At 44.0% G+C, this 18,851-nt stretch overlaps 1 protein-coding gene across 3 annotated transcripts in view; it reads right to left on the bottom strand.

Moving 5' to 3' along the window:
• IGLON5 (IgLON family member 5) overlaps nucleotides 1-18,851 on the bottom strand; it is a 653,847-nt gene that overhangs the window by 290,356 nt on the left and 344,640 nt on the right. For all 3 annotated transcript variants that reach the window (XM_030211299.1, XM_030211300.1, XM_030211302.1), the window contains exon 2: nucleotides 1,154-1,232. In XM_030211299.1, coding sequence (XP_030067159.1) covers nucleotides 1,154-1,232 — 79 coding nt within the window. The remainder of the gene's footprint in view (nucleotides 1-1,153; nucleotides 1,233-18,851) is intronic.

Here is an 18,851-nt window from a genome sequence, read left to right as displayed (position 1 = left end):
CCCCTTCTCAGACAGCCCTAGTCCAAGGGGTCCTTCCCTACACCCCTTCCCGTGCACTCCACTCCATGGATAAATCCTTCTTATCTGTTCCCTTCTCCACTACTGCCAACTCCAGACTTCGCGCCTTCTGTCTCGCTGCACCCTATGCCTGGAATAAACTTCCTGAGCCCCTACGTCTTGCCCCATCCTTGGCCACCTTTAAATCTAGACTGAAAGCCCACCTCTTTAACATTGCTTTTGACTCGTAGCCACTTGTAACCACTCGCCTCCACCTACCCTCCTCTCTTCCTTCCCGTTCACATTAATTGATTTGATTTGCTTACTTTATTTATTTTTTGTCTATTAGATTGTAAGCTCTTTGAGCAGGGACTGTCTTTCTTTTATGTTTGTGCAGCGCTGCATACGCCTTGTAGCGCTATAGAAATGCTAAATAGTAGTAGTAGTAGGTTACTTTCTTCCTCTGAACAAACACCCTATCCTTTCTTTCTCCCTCCCTCTAAACACACACCCCAAGACAGCTTGTACCCTTTTTCCTGTACTAAGTGCTGTGAGCCAATACATATATGCAAATATAATATACTTTATATATCCAAATCTGTGTGGATTGCGTATTCTTTGGGAACCCACTGCCTCTGTGAAGTGGACCCCGGGACCAACCCTAGACAACGATTGCTGACAAGGTGTAATTTATTCACTTTTGAATTTTATATTTTGATCTAGTCATTTATACCTCTTTCAGATGTTTATATATTGAACTCCATGTGAGAGCAAAGCAGCATAAACACGCAATTATTAAATTAAACTACATTAAAATAAGGACTGGACCAGGGGTTCTCAACCCAGTCCTCGGGACACACTAAGCCAGTCTGGTTTTCAAGATTTCCATAAAGAATATGCATGAGATAAATTTGCAGTCACTGCCTACACTGCATGTAAATCTATCTCATGCATATTCATTGTGGGTATCTTGAAAACCTGACTGGCAAGGTGTGTCCCGAGGACTGGGTTATGAACCCCTGGTCTACAGTAAGGCTGTAATTCAATGCATGAGCAGACCAGAAACCAGGACTGCATCAGCTTGTTTGGGTTGATTCTGGGTTCAGTGTTGGGAAACAAGGACGAAACTGGGAAAATAGATGGGATATTAACTCACCTGAGTGTGACGTTATCTCCTTGGCACACTGTGTAATTATCTGCAGCAAGGTTGAACTCGGAGCCCTGCACAAGGATTCCTGGAGGAAACAGAGAAAGAGCAAAAGATGAGGCTCATTCAGAAGACCAGAATCAGCATCAAAGACGCTCCTTAAGAGGGGAGAGGGAGTGATAATCATTTTTATAGTGCTACTTAGACATACACAGCACTGTACACATTATATTCAGGTACTCTCTCTGTCCCTAGAGGGCTCACAATCTGTTTTTTTGTACCTGGGGCCATGGAGGATTAAGTGACTTGCCCAAGGTCATAAAGAGCTGTAGTGGGAATTGAACCCAGGCTACCAGGATCAAAGTCCACTGCATTAACCATTAGGCCACTGCCAGCCTCCCCAAAAAATTCAATACTACAAATGGGTCTTGGGCTATTAAAAAAAACTTAATGGAGGAGTGGCCTAGTGGTTAGGGTGGTGGGCTTTGGTCCTAGGAAACTGAGGAACTGAGTTCGATTCCCACTTCAGGCACAGGCAGCTCCTTGTGACTCTGGGCAAGTCACTTAACCTCCATTGACCCATGTAAGCCACATTGAGCCTGCCATGAGTGGGAAAGCGTGGGGTACAAATGTAACAAAAAAAAAAATTAAACTGGGATCTCTAAATTGCTTCTGTGTGGTTTTCTGCAGCCTTCTTTGGATTCCAGATAAATCAAAGCCTGGGGCTATGGTATCATCAGCCTTTGTTCATACCTGCTTGAAAAGAGAGGGTTTCCCTTCCAAATTTCCCTCCTCTGTCATGTAGCCCGGTCATGTAGCCCAGCAGTCACAATGACTGTCCCTTGGCTGAGAGACAAGGGCAGTGGCTCCTGCATCTTAGCAAGAATATGCTCTCTGGCCAACCACTAGCCCCTTAATTCTATAAATGGCACCTAAAATTAGGCACACAATTGTGCACCCAGTTATAAAATAGGGCAGGAGTGTAGCCAGACCTGCCATTTTGGGTGGGCCCTGAGGTAACCTGGTTGGGCCCTTCCCATCCCTACCCTACCCCTGTACTTACATACAGTTTTTTTTTTTAAGTTTCCCTCTACCCCTGCTATCATCATCTTTCTCCCCCCTCTGCCCGGCATCTGGTCCTCTCTCCCTCTCCGGTCTACCTCCAAGCTGTCACCGGCAGCAATTCCAGTAAGCAACCTACACCAACCCTGCAGGCTTCCCTCTAACGTGTCCCTGCCAGTGAAGAAAAAGGAAGTGATGTCAACGAGGTTGGGATGCAGTAGAGGGAAGCTTGTAGGGCTGGTGCAGGTTGCTTACAGGAATCACTGCCAGCGATGGCTCTAAGGTAGATGGGGGACGGGAGGGGGTTCAGAGAGAGACAGGCAGCTGCCATGAGAGAGAGAAAGAGAGAGAGAGGAGTGAGGCACTACCAATAAGGTGCTTTAGGAGCCACTAGACTGGGTGGGCTTGAGGCAAGAATGGGTGGGCCCATGCCCACCCAGGCCAAACCATAGCTACGCCACTGGAATAAGGTCAGTTACGCACATAATTAGCTAATTGGTGCAAAAATGATAACTGGCATTAACAAGTATTAATTGCAAAGGGGGTGTTAATGTTGAAGGGGCAATAAGCGCATCAGGGGTGTTCCGACTAGACTTGTGTGCAGTTTGGGCTAGATTCAGTAAACGGTACTCAAAAATCAGCACTCAATGCTATTCTATCACGAGCACTCAAAGATGACAGGATAGCACTAAGTGCTGATTTCGGCACCTGAGTTTGAGTACCAGGACTGAAACCAGGTGTAATTCCTGATGACCAATTAGGATGCAACACGGCACACAAATTTTAGGAACGCCCCTAACCTGCCCCTGCACCTCCCATGGCCACACCCCCTTTTAGGTTGGGTGCTATGGGATTCGGGCACACATTGTCATAGACTAGCACATAGCAAGATGTGCCTGCAAATTCAAATTGGCACCAAATAGCACCAAACTATTGGGACTAATTTATTTATTTGTTGCATTTGTATCCCACATTTTCCCACCTATTTACTACTACTTAACATTTCTAGAGCGCTACTAGGGTTACACAGCGCTGTACAAATTAACAAATAAGGACAGTCCCTGCTCAGAAGAGCTTACAATCTAAAGAATTTTGCAAGCTCAATGTGGCATACATTATGCCGTAGTGACGATCGCCATATCCGGGATGAGAAATACAACGTGATATTGCTTTAGAGTTCATAAGTGACAGAGTAGAATAAGCATTCAAGTATAAAGAGTTCAATTCCGGAATGAGAAATAAAGTGGATTTGCGTTAAAGTTCCTTGGTGTCAGAGTAAGTGAAGCAGTCAAGTGTAGAGAGTTCAGTTTAGTCCAATTCCGGTGTAGTTTCGTTGTCTGGTATTTAAGTAGGGTCATTGTGGTATGCCTTTTTGAACAGGTTGGTTTTTAGTGATTTTCAGAAGTTTGCGTTTGGTAGTGTATTCCATAGTTGGGTGCTTATGTATGAGAAGCTGGATGCATATGTTGATTTATATTTTAGTCCTTTGCAGCTGGGGTAGTGGAGATTCAAGAATGTGCATGCTGATCTTTTTGTGTTCCTGGTTGGTAGGTCTATGAGATCTGACATGTAGGTCGGGGCCTCGCCGTGAATAATTTTATGGACCCCCCTTGGTGCTTAGCACCCAATTTTTTGGCGCTTAACTTTTAGTACCATTTACAAATTTGCCCACCAGGTGTCACTGCTGCATGATGACTGGGACTCCCTCTCCTGCCCTGAGCATCTCTCTCAGCAGCATCTCTTTGCTGAGCTGAACCTTCTTCCCAGCCCTTTCTGCAGTGCCATCAAGGTTCAAAAAAGCTAAGCTCTCACTAGACTTCTTTCCAATAAGGTTTAGTATAAGAGTCCAGATTTAAGACCTCAATCAGGACAGAGATGAGTACAGCTTCTCTCCAGCAGGTACAGAATCTTTTACTAAGATATGGAAAAGCATTTGGAGGTGAGCTGTTAAGAACACTGCCGTATGAGAGATGCATTAAACAAGAAACCTAATTAACACATAATGGGCTTTAAAGTTTCTCCCTTCCATGGCCTCAAACTTTCTGCATTAATGTGCGTAATTACTCATGCAGGCCTAGGGCTGCCCAGGAGGGGAATGAGACTGGAATGATATTTATCGCAGCTGTAAGTGGGTTCTCTAGCGCTCCATTACCAGGCACTGGCTGAGACTGCAGTACACAATGCTGGATTCCTCGAGACTGCTCAGAATAGCAGCTTGCTTTTTACACTCTCGTCTTATTCCCAGTTTTTGTGTTCAAAGGTGCTTTATTCTCAGACTTTTTGTTGGGACTAGGAAGGGGAGCACCTATTATTAGGGCTGCACATTGTGTTTTCCAGATTCTGTTGTCCTGAATCCTGTCAGGTTTTCAGGTTCAGAGCCCGCAGGGCCAGGCTTTGGAGCAAACGTGAGCCCTTGGTCTGCTGCCGAGGAGCGACAGCAGCCGGCAAAACCCACCAACCAACAATGGGCAAGCACACCGGCAGGGACTGCAGGCACTGCCCAGCGAACCGGAACACATGGACTGGAATTCCCCGGACTGGAGGACACAGGACTGGAACACCGGACTGGAACACACTGGACTGGTCCACACAGCTTCACCTGCACTTAGCTACTAAGCCCCCCAGGAGTTGAGCTCCTGGGTTCGAGTAGCCGGCAGGACTTACTGGATACCGGATGACACAGGGACCAGGACTGGAAACAGAAGTGCTCCTAAACCTAAACTGATCTACGTGCTCCCAAGCCCTAAACCAGCAGGAGTGTTCCTAACAGTAAACTGACAAAAGGACTTCCTAAGCCCTATACTAAACAGGAGCTCCTAAGCCCTGCTCAAGAAAGGGACTTCCTAAGCCCTAAACTAACAGAGCAGGGAACTAAACACAAAGCTAACACAGGTGCTACTAAGCACCAAGCTACAAGCAGAGCTCTACACTAATAAGCTAAACACAAAACTAACAAGCTACCTAAGCACTGCTCTAGCAAGCTAGATACAACTAACAAGGTGCTTCCTAAGCACTACTCTGGCAAGCAACCAGAATAGCTCCTAGCACTAAAAGGGAAGACAGGGGAGCCACCAGGAGGGAAGCTAACACATAAGCCAAAAGTGCTTCTAAAGCACCAAACACCAACAGCAAAGACTGCAATGCTCCCAATAGCACAAACACCAGAAGTACTTCTAACAGCAAACTCTGCAGTGTTCCTAACAATACCAAACCCTGAAGTACTTCTATCAACAACAGAGCTTCCAAAGCCCTACACACAGCAATGCTTCCAAAACCAAGAGGGAAAAGCAGGGGAACCAAAAGGGAAAAGCAGGAAAGCTAAACACACAGTCACCAGTGCACACTGCACTAACACTAACCTGGCCCTTAGCAAAAGCAAGCAGGGAAACTAGACACAAAGTCAGAAGTGCACACTGCACCACCCTACCTAAAGCAAACACCACTGTTGCAAAGGCCCTGAAGGAAACAACACCACTTCCTTATCAAGGCCCTCCCTGATGATGTCACACTCCCTAGACCTAGGCAAAAGCACACTGACCCAGAGAGGCCCAACCCACACCAATGCAACACCGTGAAGCACTTGAAGCCAGTACACCCAAAGAGAGGTAGAGCTAACTCAGTCCACCCACACAGCTGTAGTAAAGTAAAACAATTAACCCCATGCTGCTGGAAGCTGCCAGCACAGAGAGACAGAGCCAGCTCAGAAAGGACAGAGAAAAGAAACCGAAGCCAGCTAAGAAGCTGACCCCCAGGAAAGAGGTAAGTTTGAGAGGGGTTCAGACCCCAATCATAACAAATCCACTTAGTGAGCTCTCCGTGCTGTTGCTGTATTTGTGCTTTACATGTTCTTGTAAATGTCAAAATGATCCGATCTTCACCTGTCCATGCCAGGGCCGCCGAGAGGGGGGCAGGGGGAGGCAAAATTCCCTGGGCCTCCAAGGGGGGCCCGGCGCTGGGGGTCTCTCTCTCTTTCTCTTGCTCCTAACGGGACCCAGGTGATAATGTCCCGACAGGAGCAGGAGAGAGAAAACTACGGCTTCAGCCCCCCCCCCCCCCCCCGGAGGCTGGGGAGGACCCGGAGCTTCCTCCAGTGCTGTTCTTCTGCCCTTTGCTGAGCGGCTGCTTTTCCTCTCAGGCGCGCATGCTTGGTTTTGAAACTGAGCATGCCCTGAGAGGAAAAGCAACCGCAGGGGCAGGCAGTCAGCGCTGGAAGACGACGTCTGCTGCTGGCGGGACCTTGGGATCCCTGCCAGCCAAAGTATTCAGGCAGCGGCAGCGATGGGGCGGCAGTAGATGACAATTGTAGGGGGACTGCAGCGGCTCTGCCCCAGGCCCAGTGGTGGTGTCCCTGCCCCGGGCCCGGTTTAGTCTCTCGGTGGCCTTGGTCCAAGCCATATTTAATTGTAACCCTTTAAGGGACAGTTCTGCTGAAAATCTACTCGCCAGCTGTTCGTGCTGTATTCATGCGTTACTTGTATCATTGTGACCCTTGAATGGTGCTCTGCTAAAGGTCTTCTCTTCAGCTATCTGTGCTGTATTTATCCTTTAGATAAATCAGTAGACCCTTGACTGGAGCTCTGCTGAAGGTCTGCTCTTCTGCTGTCTGTGCTGTATTCATGCTTTAACTGTATCAGTTTCATGCTTATATAGCATTTTAATGAAGCTTGTTCATTGGTATGTTGCATTATTGTACATGAATTAAGCATCTGTCCAGCATCTGTCCATCCCTTTCAATGCAGAAGAAAGAAGTTAAGATGAATAATCACATCATATAAAAATAAAGTGCACGGTTTTCCCCACGTTCTAAACATAAAAGTTTTCCTTTTCAGACAGTGTTATAATCACCAAAATTAGCATATGTGCTAAACTATTTGCAGTGAAAGTTAATGGGAGAATTGCTACATAGATATTCAGAACAGGCGAGTTCCACACCACTTGGCAAATGGTTTGCAAGTACTTTGCAATCATGCCGCAAACCCATTACAGTCCCTGCAATGACTGGACTACAGTAAGTTGTGGAGGATATAAAAGAGGGGCAAATCCCAAACCTTTCACACTGAACTGAAGGAACAAAAGGAGCAGGAGATCCCAAAAGTATAATTCATTCACAGATTTGCAAATTCTTCCCCAAAGGCAAAAAACATGCCATGCTGCAAATGTATTTACATAGCTCTAGCTAGAAACTGCAGCCTGTACGCCTTCTCCAGTGCACTACAACTGTACTAGAGTTATTAGAGAATTATTATGGAAGTCAGTCCTTGCCCTATGGAGCTTTCAGGTGACGTATGCTTATACCAGCCTTTAAGGATTACGGATGTACAGTTGTTTCTGATGAAATATGCAAGATGAGAAGCATTTCCGGTGTTTCAATAGGGTTGCCAATTGGCTCCAGATTCACCAATAGGGCTGATCTAGTCCAGGTTTTACCCTATTGCATGCTGGTAGTTCTGATGTCCAAACTGGATTCCCTAAGACAGTGGTTCCCAAACCTGGTCCTGGAGGCACCCCAGCCAGTCAGGTTTTCAGGATATCCACAATGAATATTTATGAAAGAGATTTGCATGCAGTGGAGTTCATGCAAATCTTTCTCATGAATATTCATTGTGGGTATCCTGAAAACCTGACTGGCTGGGGTGCCACCAGGACCAGGTTTGGGAACCACTGCCGTAAGAAATCCCTGTAAGCAATGGGTTAAACCCAGGACTGGATCAAACTTGTTTGGGAAATCTGGAGCAAGTTGGCAATCCTACACAGAGATGCCAAGTTACCCAGTTCCAGGCTACAGATTTAGGGCCAGTCCTGGATTTCTAACCACCCCATCCTGCTGCATTATGGAACCTACAGCAGTGATGTATGTTCCAAACCAGGACTAGCTGAAAATCTCCAGCCTGGAACTGTGTAACTTGGCATCTCTGCAGCAGCTGATTTAAAGGGCAAAAGTCTGCCTTGAAATCCAATGAATGACACCTCTGAGAGGGCATCTCCTAAAATTTGGGCCCTAGGCATTTGCCTAGTTTGCCTGTGCCTTAATCCCTGTTTCAAATGCTGCACCTCCTACAGATTCTCATCATGACCTTGGCTAAATCACTGCACCCTGCAAACATAAGGGTTATTTACTAAGCTATGTTATGCTAACTAACATGCGTTACTTGGCAACAATGTGCATTATGTGCCAATAACACAGCTTACGGTAGGATTTTTTTTTTTTTTTTACTGCAAAACAGCTCATAATTACGCAGCTTACATTAAACCTCAATAGCTGCAATACTCATGGCAACCTCTCTAAACTGTTATTAATTACCTCCACCCCCACCCCCTGTGGCCCACTAATGCTCCACAGGAACAACAGAAGGGGGTCAGGGGACTTTAAAAATACACCACACCACTCTTGAATCTTTCATAAAAGCAAATTTTGCTCCCCCACCCCCTATACTAGTCCATCCCAGACCATTCTAAAATAGAAGCCCCACCCACGAACCCCATCCCTACCATCCCAGATCCATTCTGCAATGGAAGACACCCCTCCCCCCCCTCAAACCCTGCCAAACTCCTCCCAGTACCTCCCTGTGAAGATGAGACATTATGATCATCACATTGACATTTCTTAGTGGTCTGCTTTTACCTTGAGTTATATCTTGATCACACTAGGAACACTTGTTTGAGGGTAATGGCCTCAACGCTTTGGAATCATATACCTCTAGATATTCTACAAAACATTGCTTGTGCAATTTAAAAAGGCCTTGAAAATATGTTATTTTGGGCAAGCATTTCAGGGTTGATCTCATCACAGCTACTTTAGATCTGTGCCTTCCAGTGTTGCTTTGTTTTGTGTCAGATGTATTTGTGTATTTCCTACCCCCTTTCGGTTTTAGGTGTAAAATTATTAATCTAATTATTTTATTTACATTTATGATTTGTAATCTAGGCCTCCTTTTGTTTTATTCTTCCCCTCTTTATACTTTCTTATTTATATTATATTGAATTATAAACCGATTTGATATTTGCTATAATATTGTGGTACAGCAAATAAAGATTGCCTTGAAACAACCCTTGAAAACCATTTATTTTACCGGAGGATTCACTAACCTGCAGCACTGAAATACTGCAAGTTAGTGAATCCCAAGCAGAACAGCACACCAATGCACTATTTTATTGTGGGTTAGTAAATAGGGTTCCTATAATGTCCTATGGGGACAGGTAATAACTGTCAGAACTGAGTGTAATTCACCTAGAGCTTGGGTTTAGAGAAGGAGTAATTAAATCTAACATTCAAATGTGGGTTTAGTCTGCATCATTTGCAAACAATATTCAGTAAAACAAAAAAAAATACATATTTCAGACCTCCTTCCCATCAATTTATCCTATCCCTCTAACTTTCAAGAACATTTCCCTCTCCTCTGGTTGCCCCCATTCCCAACTTTCTCAATCCAAAAGGGCTAGAGCAATCCCCAGATCTTCCTGCCCTGCCAGCCTCATGTTAGCTGGCACCATTTCCACATAGGTCACTGGTGAGGCAGGAACAGCTCACAATTCTGCAGGAGGAGCCTTTTAAAGTTTGAGGGGCAGGGGGCAGGTTAATTAGTGAAGGCAGGAGTGCAGTAAGCCCCTTAATAAATGCTATTCACAAACAGCAATGGATGTGGTAACAGCAGTTAGCGTATCTGGGTTCAAAAAAGGTTTGGACAAGTTTCTGGAGGAAAAGACCATAATCTGTTATTAAGACAGACACTGGGTAAGCCACTACATATCCCTAGGATTGGTAGTAGGGAATCTTGCTACTAGAGCTGTACCAAATAGCATAGTTTACTATTTGGCCAAATACAAATACCGAATACAAATAATGGGCATTGAACTTTAACCTAACAAATAAAAGAAGCAGAGATCAAGTGTTTATTTTAGTAGGATTTAGCATAGTAGAACCCCAGATTATTCATAATTGAATTTAAATCACTATTCGGCCAAATACGAATAATGTATTCAGGGCCGAATTGAATCAAATACGAATATTCGGTACAGCCCTACCGGCTACTCTTTGAGATTCTGCCAAGTACTTGTGACCTGGATTGGCCACTATTAGAAGCAAGATACTGGGCTAGATGGACCATCAGTCTTACCCAGTGTGTCTATTCTCTTCTTATGTTCTTAGTACACACTTTATAGAAAATTAAACGAAATTTGAAAACTCAACATGAAAAATCCTCCAAAGCCAGCCTCACAACACACTAATGACACTGCAGCATGCATTCCATTCTTAACTAATTCTTTATTATTAAATTACAGTTCAGTCATTTGGGTGTCTGAGAAGGTAGATAACTGTTTTCCTCTGGGTTATGCATTTCCTTTGTATGTTACATTCGCTGTACTCCAGGTTAAAAAATGTAAAAGGTGATATTCCTCTGTATTTAATTTCTAACACTTCCCTTGTTATCCTTCTCTTTAGGAGCCTCCCTCATCCTGTTCAGAAATCGACCCAAGAGAAGTCAAAAAAGCCACCAGCATAGATATAAAACACTTAGCAGTGTTTTGCTAACTGAGTGCTGGAAGGATAGACAGAGAAAGCAGCAAAATCAATGGCTCTTTACACTCCTTTTATAAAGCACTGGGAATTTATAGTGGTATCAATCTTCAGGATTCAGGCTTTCAGAAAGATCTGATTTCACAAGCTATTGCTAACTCATTTGGCAGCTGGTTATAGGTCAGTCTACTGCAGTGCTCTTCAACCCTGTGCTGGTGAGACCCCCACCCCCATTAGTTGGACTTTCAGGATATCCACAAGGGATATGCATTGGCTGATGTACATATGGTTTGTTAGCGCAACTTCAAAAGGTTAGGGGCCTTTTAACTAAAGGGCATTAGGCACAGAGGGACAATTTTCTATAGATTACGTAAAGCTAGGTACCAGGATGATGTGTGCCATGTGCCAATACTTACGCTAGCTCAATGAATTAAACTCTAGAATTAGTTGCCAGAGATTGGAGTAAAAGCAGTTAGCTTTGCGGGGTTTAAAAAAGGTTTGGATAGCTTCTTAAAAGAACAGTCCATAAGCCATTATTAAAATGGACTTGGGAAAATCCACTGCTTATTTCTAGGATAAGCAGCATAAAATGTATTGCACTGTTTTGGGATCCTGCCAGGTACTTGTAACCAGGATTGGCCACTGTTGGAAACAGGTTGCTGGGCTTGAAGGACCTTTGGTCTGTCCCAGTATGGCAATACTTATGTTCTTATGTAATGGCTGTTGTAAATACTTGCACCTAACTGCTAGTATTTTAGAGCCTGTGTGTAGAAGTACTGGACACACCCCTGACCTGCCCGTTCCCCTCCCAGATCCATGCCTCCTTTGCACTTAAGTGCTTTGGATTTTGCAAGCACAATTTACAGAATACCAACCTAGGGCAGTTAAACATGTAACTGTTAATTAGTGCCAATTAACACTAATTATAGCCAATAATTGCTTGTTAATGCCAATTGGCAGCTCGATAATCCATCAGACTGCGTACATAATGGACAGTATTCTATAACCTGCGTGTGCAACTTTGTGAGTGAAGTGTAAAGTCTGTGCACAAGGTAACAGAATGAGGGGGATAGAAGGAAAATTCTTCGCTGGTCACTGGGTGCCAGGATGCTACGCTTTAGGCACAAATTTTATATCTGCCATGTTACAGAATACTAGCATAAGACCGCAGTTATGCGCCACTTACCCCATCTCAAATTTATTTATTGGGATTTATTAACAGCCTTTAAGAAGAGATTGACCCAAGGTGGCGCACAGCAGATACAGTTTAATATAAAACTTACAATTTTGTTAACAGTATAACAATAGTAAAATGATTCCAATTTCTCAGTTCCATTCTAATTGTTATTATACATGGATGACTATAAATTGTTACCTTTTTGCATCTAACATTCTTTTCCATATTACATATTGAATTACTCAATTCTAATTTACTTTGTTATTACTACTTAATGAATATTATACCACATCACTTTTTGTACTGTTAATTACAATAAGTTGTTAGTCATTGAACCTGATCTACTACTACTACTTATCATTTCTATAGCGCTACTAGACGGACACAGCGCTATATACTTGAACATGAAGAGACAGTCCCTGCTCGACAGAGCTTACAATCTAATTAGGACAGACAAACAGGACAAACAAGAGATAAGGGAATATTAAAGTGAGGATGATAAAATAAGGGTTCTGAACAAGTGAATAAGGGTTAGGAGTTAAAAGCAGCATCTATTGGGATAATGTGGGATAAGAATGAAAATAAAATAGTAAAATGCCCAAATATAAACATATATAAGATGGGTGATACAGAATCAGTTGGGATAAACAGATGGGTGGCTAAACTCAAGGCAAGTTCTTTGTACAGTTAAACAAGATGTAAGGAACTGGTCTAAGATACAGTGTGTGTAGCAAGCTAGTTCAGGTGCAGAGTTGATGTATAGTCAGTCACCCTATGTCCCTCTGGGAGTAAATTCAAAAACATGAAGGCTACTTCTGAATAGACTCGCTGGTGGGTATCACATTGTACAATTTCATTTGATGAAGGGACAGATAGTGATGCTTCTTGAAATATGTCAGCACCTAACGTTATATTAGCATTTGTGACTGATAGTATTCAATAGACCTTAGCATGCAAGTTCTGGGCATGACCCTGACCCACACATGCCCCTCCTATGTTCACACTTCCGCCCAGTTACAAGCTCTAGAATTTGCACACTGAGGACCCAATGATCAAAAGTAAATGTGGGCACTAGAAGCCACTAGTTCCGGACTAGCGCCCGCATTTACCCAGTGCTCATGAGCAGAGGGTGTCTGGCAAGAGTGCACAGGGAATATTGCAGAGATCATTTAAAATATATTTAAATGTAGCTCCCCAGTATTCCGCCCATACGATCACAGCACTGCACTCTGATCTTACGGGTTGAATAGCGCCTTAACCCTACACCAGCTCGGAGCTGGCATTAGGTTTAAGGCTTTTCCTACCACCCCCAGTCCATGCGAGGTAGACAGCCTGGGCTGCCACCGTCAGTCTGGGGGTCCAGTTTACCCCCAAACCCCTCAATGGCTGAGGCCCTGGTGGCCTAGTGCTCCCCAAGCCTCCCCCCACGCACCCCTGACACAAAGAATAATCCCCTGGTGGCCCAGTGGGCTACCTACCCCCACCCCTCACCTGGCCTGATGGTTTAGCAGCCCCTCACCCCCCCTTTTAGTAAGTAGAGATGAGGAGGGAGTAGCACTCTCTCCTCCTTCCAACGCCGCTTCCAAAATGGCTGTGCCCTGCCCCCTGCATCCTGGAATGCGTTGGATGGGGCTTCCCTACCATAAAAGAGAGTTTCTATTTTTAGGGCGCTGTTTCGGAACAGCGTGGGGAATTGAAAATCAGGGCCTATGTGGGCCTTTTAGAAATGTGTGCTAGCGTTTTTAGTATGCCCTAAAAATAATGCTAAAAACAAGTGTGCGCTAAATGCTACAGACACCCTATATTCCTATGGGTATCTCTAGTGTTTAGCACGCGCTAATCATTAGTATGCACTAAAAACGCTACCGCACCTTTGTAAAACGAATTGCATTCAAGGTCTACACTCTGGTCCATAAGATCATTTATGGTGAAGCTCCGGGGTATATGTCAAGTCTTATAGACCTACCAACCAGGAATTATTCTAGATCATCACGTACATTCCTGAATCTTCACTACCCCAGCTGCAAAGGTCTAAAATATCAAATAATATATGCTTCCAGTTTCTCCTATATAAGCACGCAAATATGGAATGAATTACCAAAATCCATAAATTCAACACGACATAAATAATTTCCGAAAATTACTGAAAACCAACCTATTCAAAAAGGCATATCACAAAGATCGATCCTAAACACCAGTAAGAAATTTCCACAGGAACTACACAAAATGTAACCTTTAATTTTCTGATTGTTCAAACTAACTTATTCACGATTGAAGTTTATTATTTCTGTTTATTCAAACTGATTTATCACGATTGAAGCTTATTATTTCTGATTGTTCATACTGATTTATCACGATTGAAGTTTAATCTTATACCTTTTTACTTCTCAGCATGAAAATGAACTTTCTTTACCTGAATATTTAATCCACTCTGTCACCTCCATCTTAACTATGCTTTTTCTCTTTTCTGGAATTGGTGATCACCATTACGGAACAATGTAAGCCAGATTGAGCCTGCAAATAGGTGGGAAAATGTGGGGTATAAATGCTACAAATAAATAAATAAAAGACCCCCTGTGGTTGCAGTTTAGTTTAGTGTAGACTGTTATGGCTTAATATACCGCTGTTTGGCAATCCGTCACCGTGGTTACAAATAATATATTAAAATAAGATGAAAAGTTACATCTTTTCAAATAGAGAAATAAAATAAAGAAATAAAGCTGTAGAATAATGATTAAGTGCAGTTACTACAAATTAGTGCCAATTAACTCAGATTATGACCAATAATTGGTAGTCAGTTCCAATTAGCAGCTAATTTGTCAGTTAAGATTAATGCTAACTGTAGGTATTCTAGAACCCATGTGCACAATTTTGCATGCTAAACAAAAATGGGCGCAAAGATTATAGATTGAGGGGTGTACTGTGCAAATCGGCAGGCGTTACCTGCTACGGCACTAACGTGATACATACTTTTGCATAATTTTTAGAATTAGCACATGCCAATTTGTGCATTAACCCCTGGATTCTATATAGCACTCCTAAGCATTCCGCGCCAAAATCCAAGCATATTCTGTAACAACACATGTAACTTAATTGGCTTAACAAGCTAATCAGCGTTGTTAACAGTACTTAACGAGCAATAATAAGCACTAATTGGTGAAAATTAGAATTTATTTGCATAACTCCCTAAGCGTATCCTGTTACACACTGCGCCTAAATTTTAATGTGCACAGGCAAAAAGGGGCATAGTAGCGGGTGGGGCAATGGGCATTTTGTGGGTGTTCCAAAAGTTATGCGCTTTGTTACAGAATATAGCCCTCTGTGCCTATTATCAATGTGCCAGGATTTACACCACATTTTCATTGCTGTAAATGGAGGAGAGTAATTTTAGGTGCTAGAATATCAACTAAGCATATTCTATTTACCGTGTTTAAATAAAGGCACCACTTGTAGAATACACTTGGGCAGAAATGTTTTCTGTGTGGATTTTCTAGGCACCATGTATAGAATCAGGCCCTAAGTGCACTTTGGGGTCCTTTTACTAAGCTGCAGGAAAAAGGGTCCTGCGGTAGTGTCTGTTTTTCCCACGTGCCAGGGCCCTTTATACTGCGGCAGTTAGAAGCCCCTAAAAAAATGGTCATGTGGTAAGATAACTCTTACCGCATGGCCATGGGGAGGGGGGGAGCACATACCGCCACCCATTGAGGTGGCGATAAGGGCTCCTGTGGTAACTGTTTCTTAAAAAATTACAAACTGCCCAAAACACCGCTGCAAGATTGATCTTTGGTAAATCGAAATTCATCAGCTCCAGACCATTACGAGAAAAACTGCATTGGCTACCTGTCAAGGATCGTATAACATTTAAAATTTGCGCCCTGATGCATAAAATCCTCAACGGCGAACCTCCAGCTTATATGGACAATCTCATCATCTTACCACCCAGGAATTTGAGCAATTCTTCTCGATCTTACTTACATCTCCACTACCCCTCGTGTAGTGGCCTCAAGTATAAAACCAGCCACGCATCTATCTTTCCCTATATCAGCGCACGTTTGTGGAATGGTTTACCCAACTTAGTTAAAGCTACCTCCGAATAACAGGTTTTCAGAATATTACTGAAGACCGCTTTATTCAGGAAAGCTTACGCTACAGCCCTGCACTGCCTTAGTGCTTTCTGACCTGTTACTGTTATGTGGCTGTATTGCATTCTTTGTCACCTTTCTCTCTTCTTTCCCTCTGTCTTTCCTCACCTACTGCCTTGCCCTTAATGTATCTGTTTGTTTATTACTAGATCGATGTGTCTTTCTATACTGATGTTAGACTTTTTGAACTAATGTAAGCCACATTGAGCCTGCCCATGGGCGGGAAAGTGTGGGATATAAATGCTATAAATAAAAATAAAATAAAACCCGGTGGTAACCAGGCAGTGTGAGGTGATGCCCAATTACTGCTGGTTTGACAACATGCTATAAAATAAAAAAAAAAAATTATAGCACACTGGAAATGGAGCACACTCAAAGTAGAACTATCACCAACAGCCGTGTTGGGCCAGTGGTAGTTCCAGGTTAGTGTGCGGTAAGCCTGCGTTGGGTTTACCGATGCTTTGTAGAAGGGCCCCTTTGTGTTCGGTGTGTAACTAAGAAGTGTATGGGTGGAGAATGAGCGTGGAGAATGTGCTGCAGTTAGCATGCAGCATACTGACGACTGTGCAGTTAGCTTACATCCATTTATCCCCAGTTGGGCACGAAGGTTTGAGCACAGATCACAGATCTGAGGTAAACTAACTGGCTAAATAAATGATAATAAATGATTAGCATTAACAAGCACTAATTGGCAGTCATTAATAGTTACATACAGATCTGCCCTATGCCCTTATTCTATATCCTGTGTCCCTAACCTATCTCCCACACAACTCCAAAGGGGGTGTGGCCAGAGGAGGGGCATAAGAAGATCAGAGGTGTCAAAACAAAAAATAGAAACTGCGGTTCCACTTCAAAACACACATCAACAAAAAACCACTGTGATAGACAGTCAGTCATGAAACCAACTGAAACAAGTTGCACTGTCTCCACCAGAACTATTGTTTAATGGAAAGGAAAAGCCTCAGCCCCTAATCCGGAACCAGTGTGGTTCTCACAGTCCAAAAAAAGAGGGGGTCCTCATAGTCATAAAAACCTTTCTTCTATTTCAATCGCTCATTAAACATTTTGTTATTTATAAACCATCTTATGCTTCTTTTCACTTTTCAACATTCAAATTATTAAGCATCAAAATAAATTTCAAAGTAAAATTTTAATAAGACTGTTTTCAAGCAGTAAAAAAAGAAGAAGGGTCCCACCAATGGTGGCCAGCGTTTTACTCTAGAAAGCTGCTTTAGGGTTTAAGGGACCAACGTTCTGTTAGAACAGCATCACTGCTCATTCTCTTCTTCTTTTACTGCTTGAAAACACTTGTTAAAAGTTGACTTTGAAATGTATTTTGATGCTTAATAATCTGAATGTTGAAGATTAAAAAGAAGCATAAAATGGTTTACGTATAACAAAATGTTTAATGTCCACCCAGGCCCACCCATAGCAACGTTGTCTCAATGTAAAGAGAGAGGCAGCGTAGTTGTTGCAAATAGTAGAAGCAGCTCTTGAAGGTTGCTTGGATTTGGGGAATCAGAGTAAGTGTTGAATCTAACTGTATTCCAAGTTTCCTGACTTGTGATATGAGGGGGAGTTCATATTTCCCAAAAGGGCTTTTGATGTCAGGTATGCATCCACTTGTATTGGGGACCCAGAGAAGCTTGGTTTTACTTGGGTTCAGGCAAAGTTTGTTGTATTTAACCCCCCCCCACCACCATTTTTGACCCCCCCCGCCTCCACCACCACCAACAACTTTGACCCCCCCCCCCCCGCCGACGTCCCTCTTGACCCCCCCTCCCACCGCCAACCCTCCCCCGCCGCTGCCTACCTTTGCTGGCGGGGGACCCCAACCCCCGCCAGCCGAGGTCCTCTTCTTCCGGGGCAAGGCTTTGTTCTGTTTCTGTGAGCGGCATTGCTGGCTGATCTGCAAGGCTTTGTTCTGACTCACAGAAACAGAACAAAGCCTTGCGCCGGAAGAAGAGGACCTCGGCTGGCGGGGGTTGGGGTACCCCACCAGCAAAAGTACCCGACGGCGGCAGCGGGGGAGGGTTGGCGGCGGGAGGGGGGTCGAGAGGGTCATCGGCAGGGGGGTCCAGGGCCAAATCTACGGGGGACCAGGCCACTGTTGCACATTATGGCTTGTTGCTTGTCTGATAGATAGGACCTGAACCAAGCAACTAAATGATGATTGCAGCCTCTGTGTCTAGTTAGCAACAGTCACATGTGTAGGTTTGCAAAATGGCATGGCATTTTACTATGTACATAAGTAAGGGACCCTTTTACTAAGCTGCGGTAGGGCTAACGCGTGAGTAGCGCGCACTAAATCTACAGGACTACCAGGGTAGCACGAGCACCCGGCAGTAATTCCAAAGTCAGCATGCGCTGTTTCCCACTGTAGAAAACAATTTTCTATTATCTACCACAGGGGGCGATCCTGGCGGTAAATAGCAGCGTGGCCACGTTGTCACTCGCTGACTTATTACCGCACAAGTAGCACGTGAGTCCTTACCGACAAATAATTAGGTGGCGTTAAGAGCTCAGGCCTTTCCTCAGCTGAGAGGTGCCCAGCTCTACCACCGGCTGCCTTTCAGGTGCTGTGGAGGACTTGCAGCTCATCTGCATATCCTTACAGCCTTCTCCGGGGTGACACCCAGGTCCACTCCGATCCACTCAGGGCCTCCGCTCTAGGTGCAGCGCGCCTTCTCTTTACATCTAATCTTCTTCCCAGTTGCTAAAGTACCTCAGTCATTTATGGCCCCTATTCACATTCTCTTCCTAGCCCTGTCCCTTCCTAATCTTTTCCCTCACCCCCTACCTCTCTCCGCT

Source organism: Microcaecilia unicolor, chromosome 8, assembly GCF_901765095.1.
Source record: "Microcaecilia unicolor chromosome 8, aMicUni1.1, whole genome shotgun sequence".
NCBI classification, from domain to species: domain Eukaryota; kingdom Metazoa; phylum Chordata; class Amphibia; order Gymnophiona; family Siphonopidae; genus Microcaecilia; species Microcaecilia unicolor.
The sequence above is the reverse complement of the archived record's forward strand: the minus strand, read 5'-3'. Positions and strand labels throughout refer to the sequence as shown.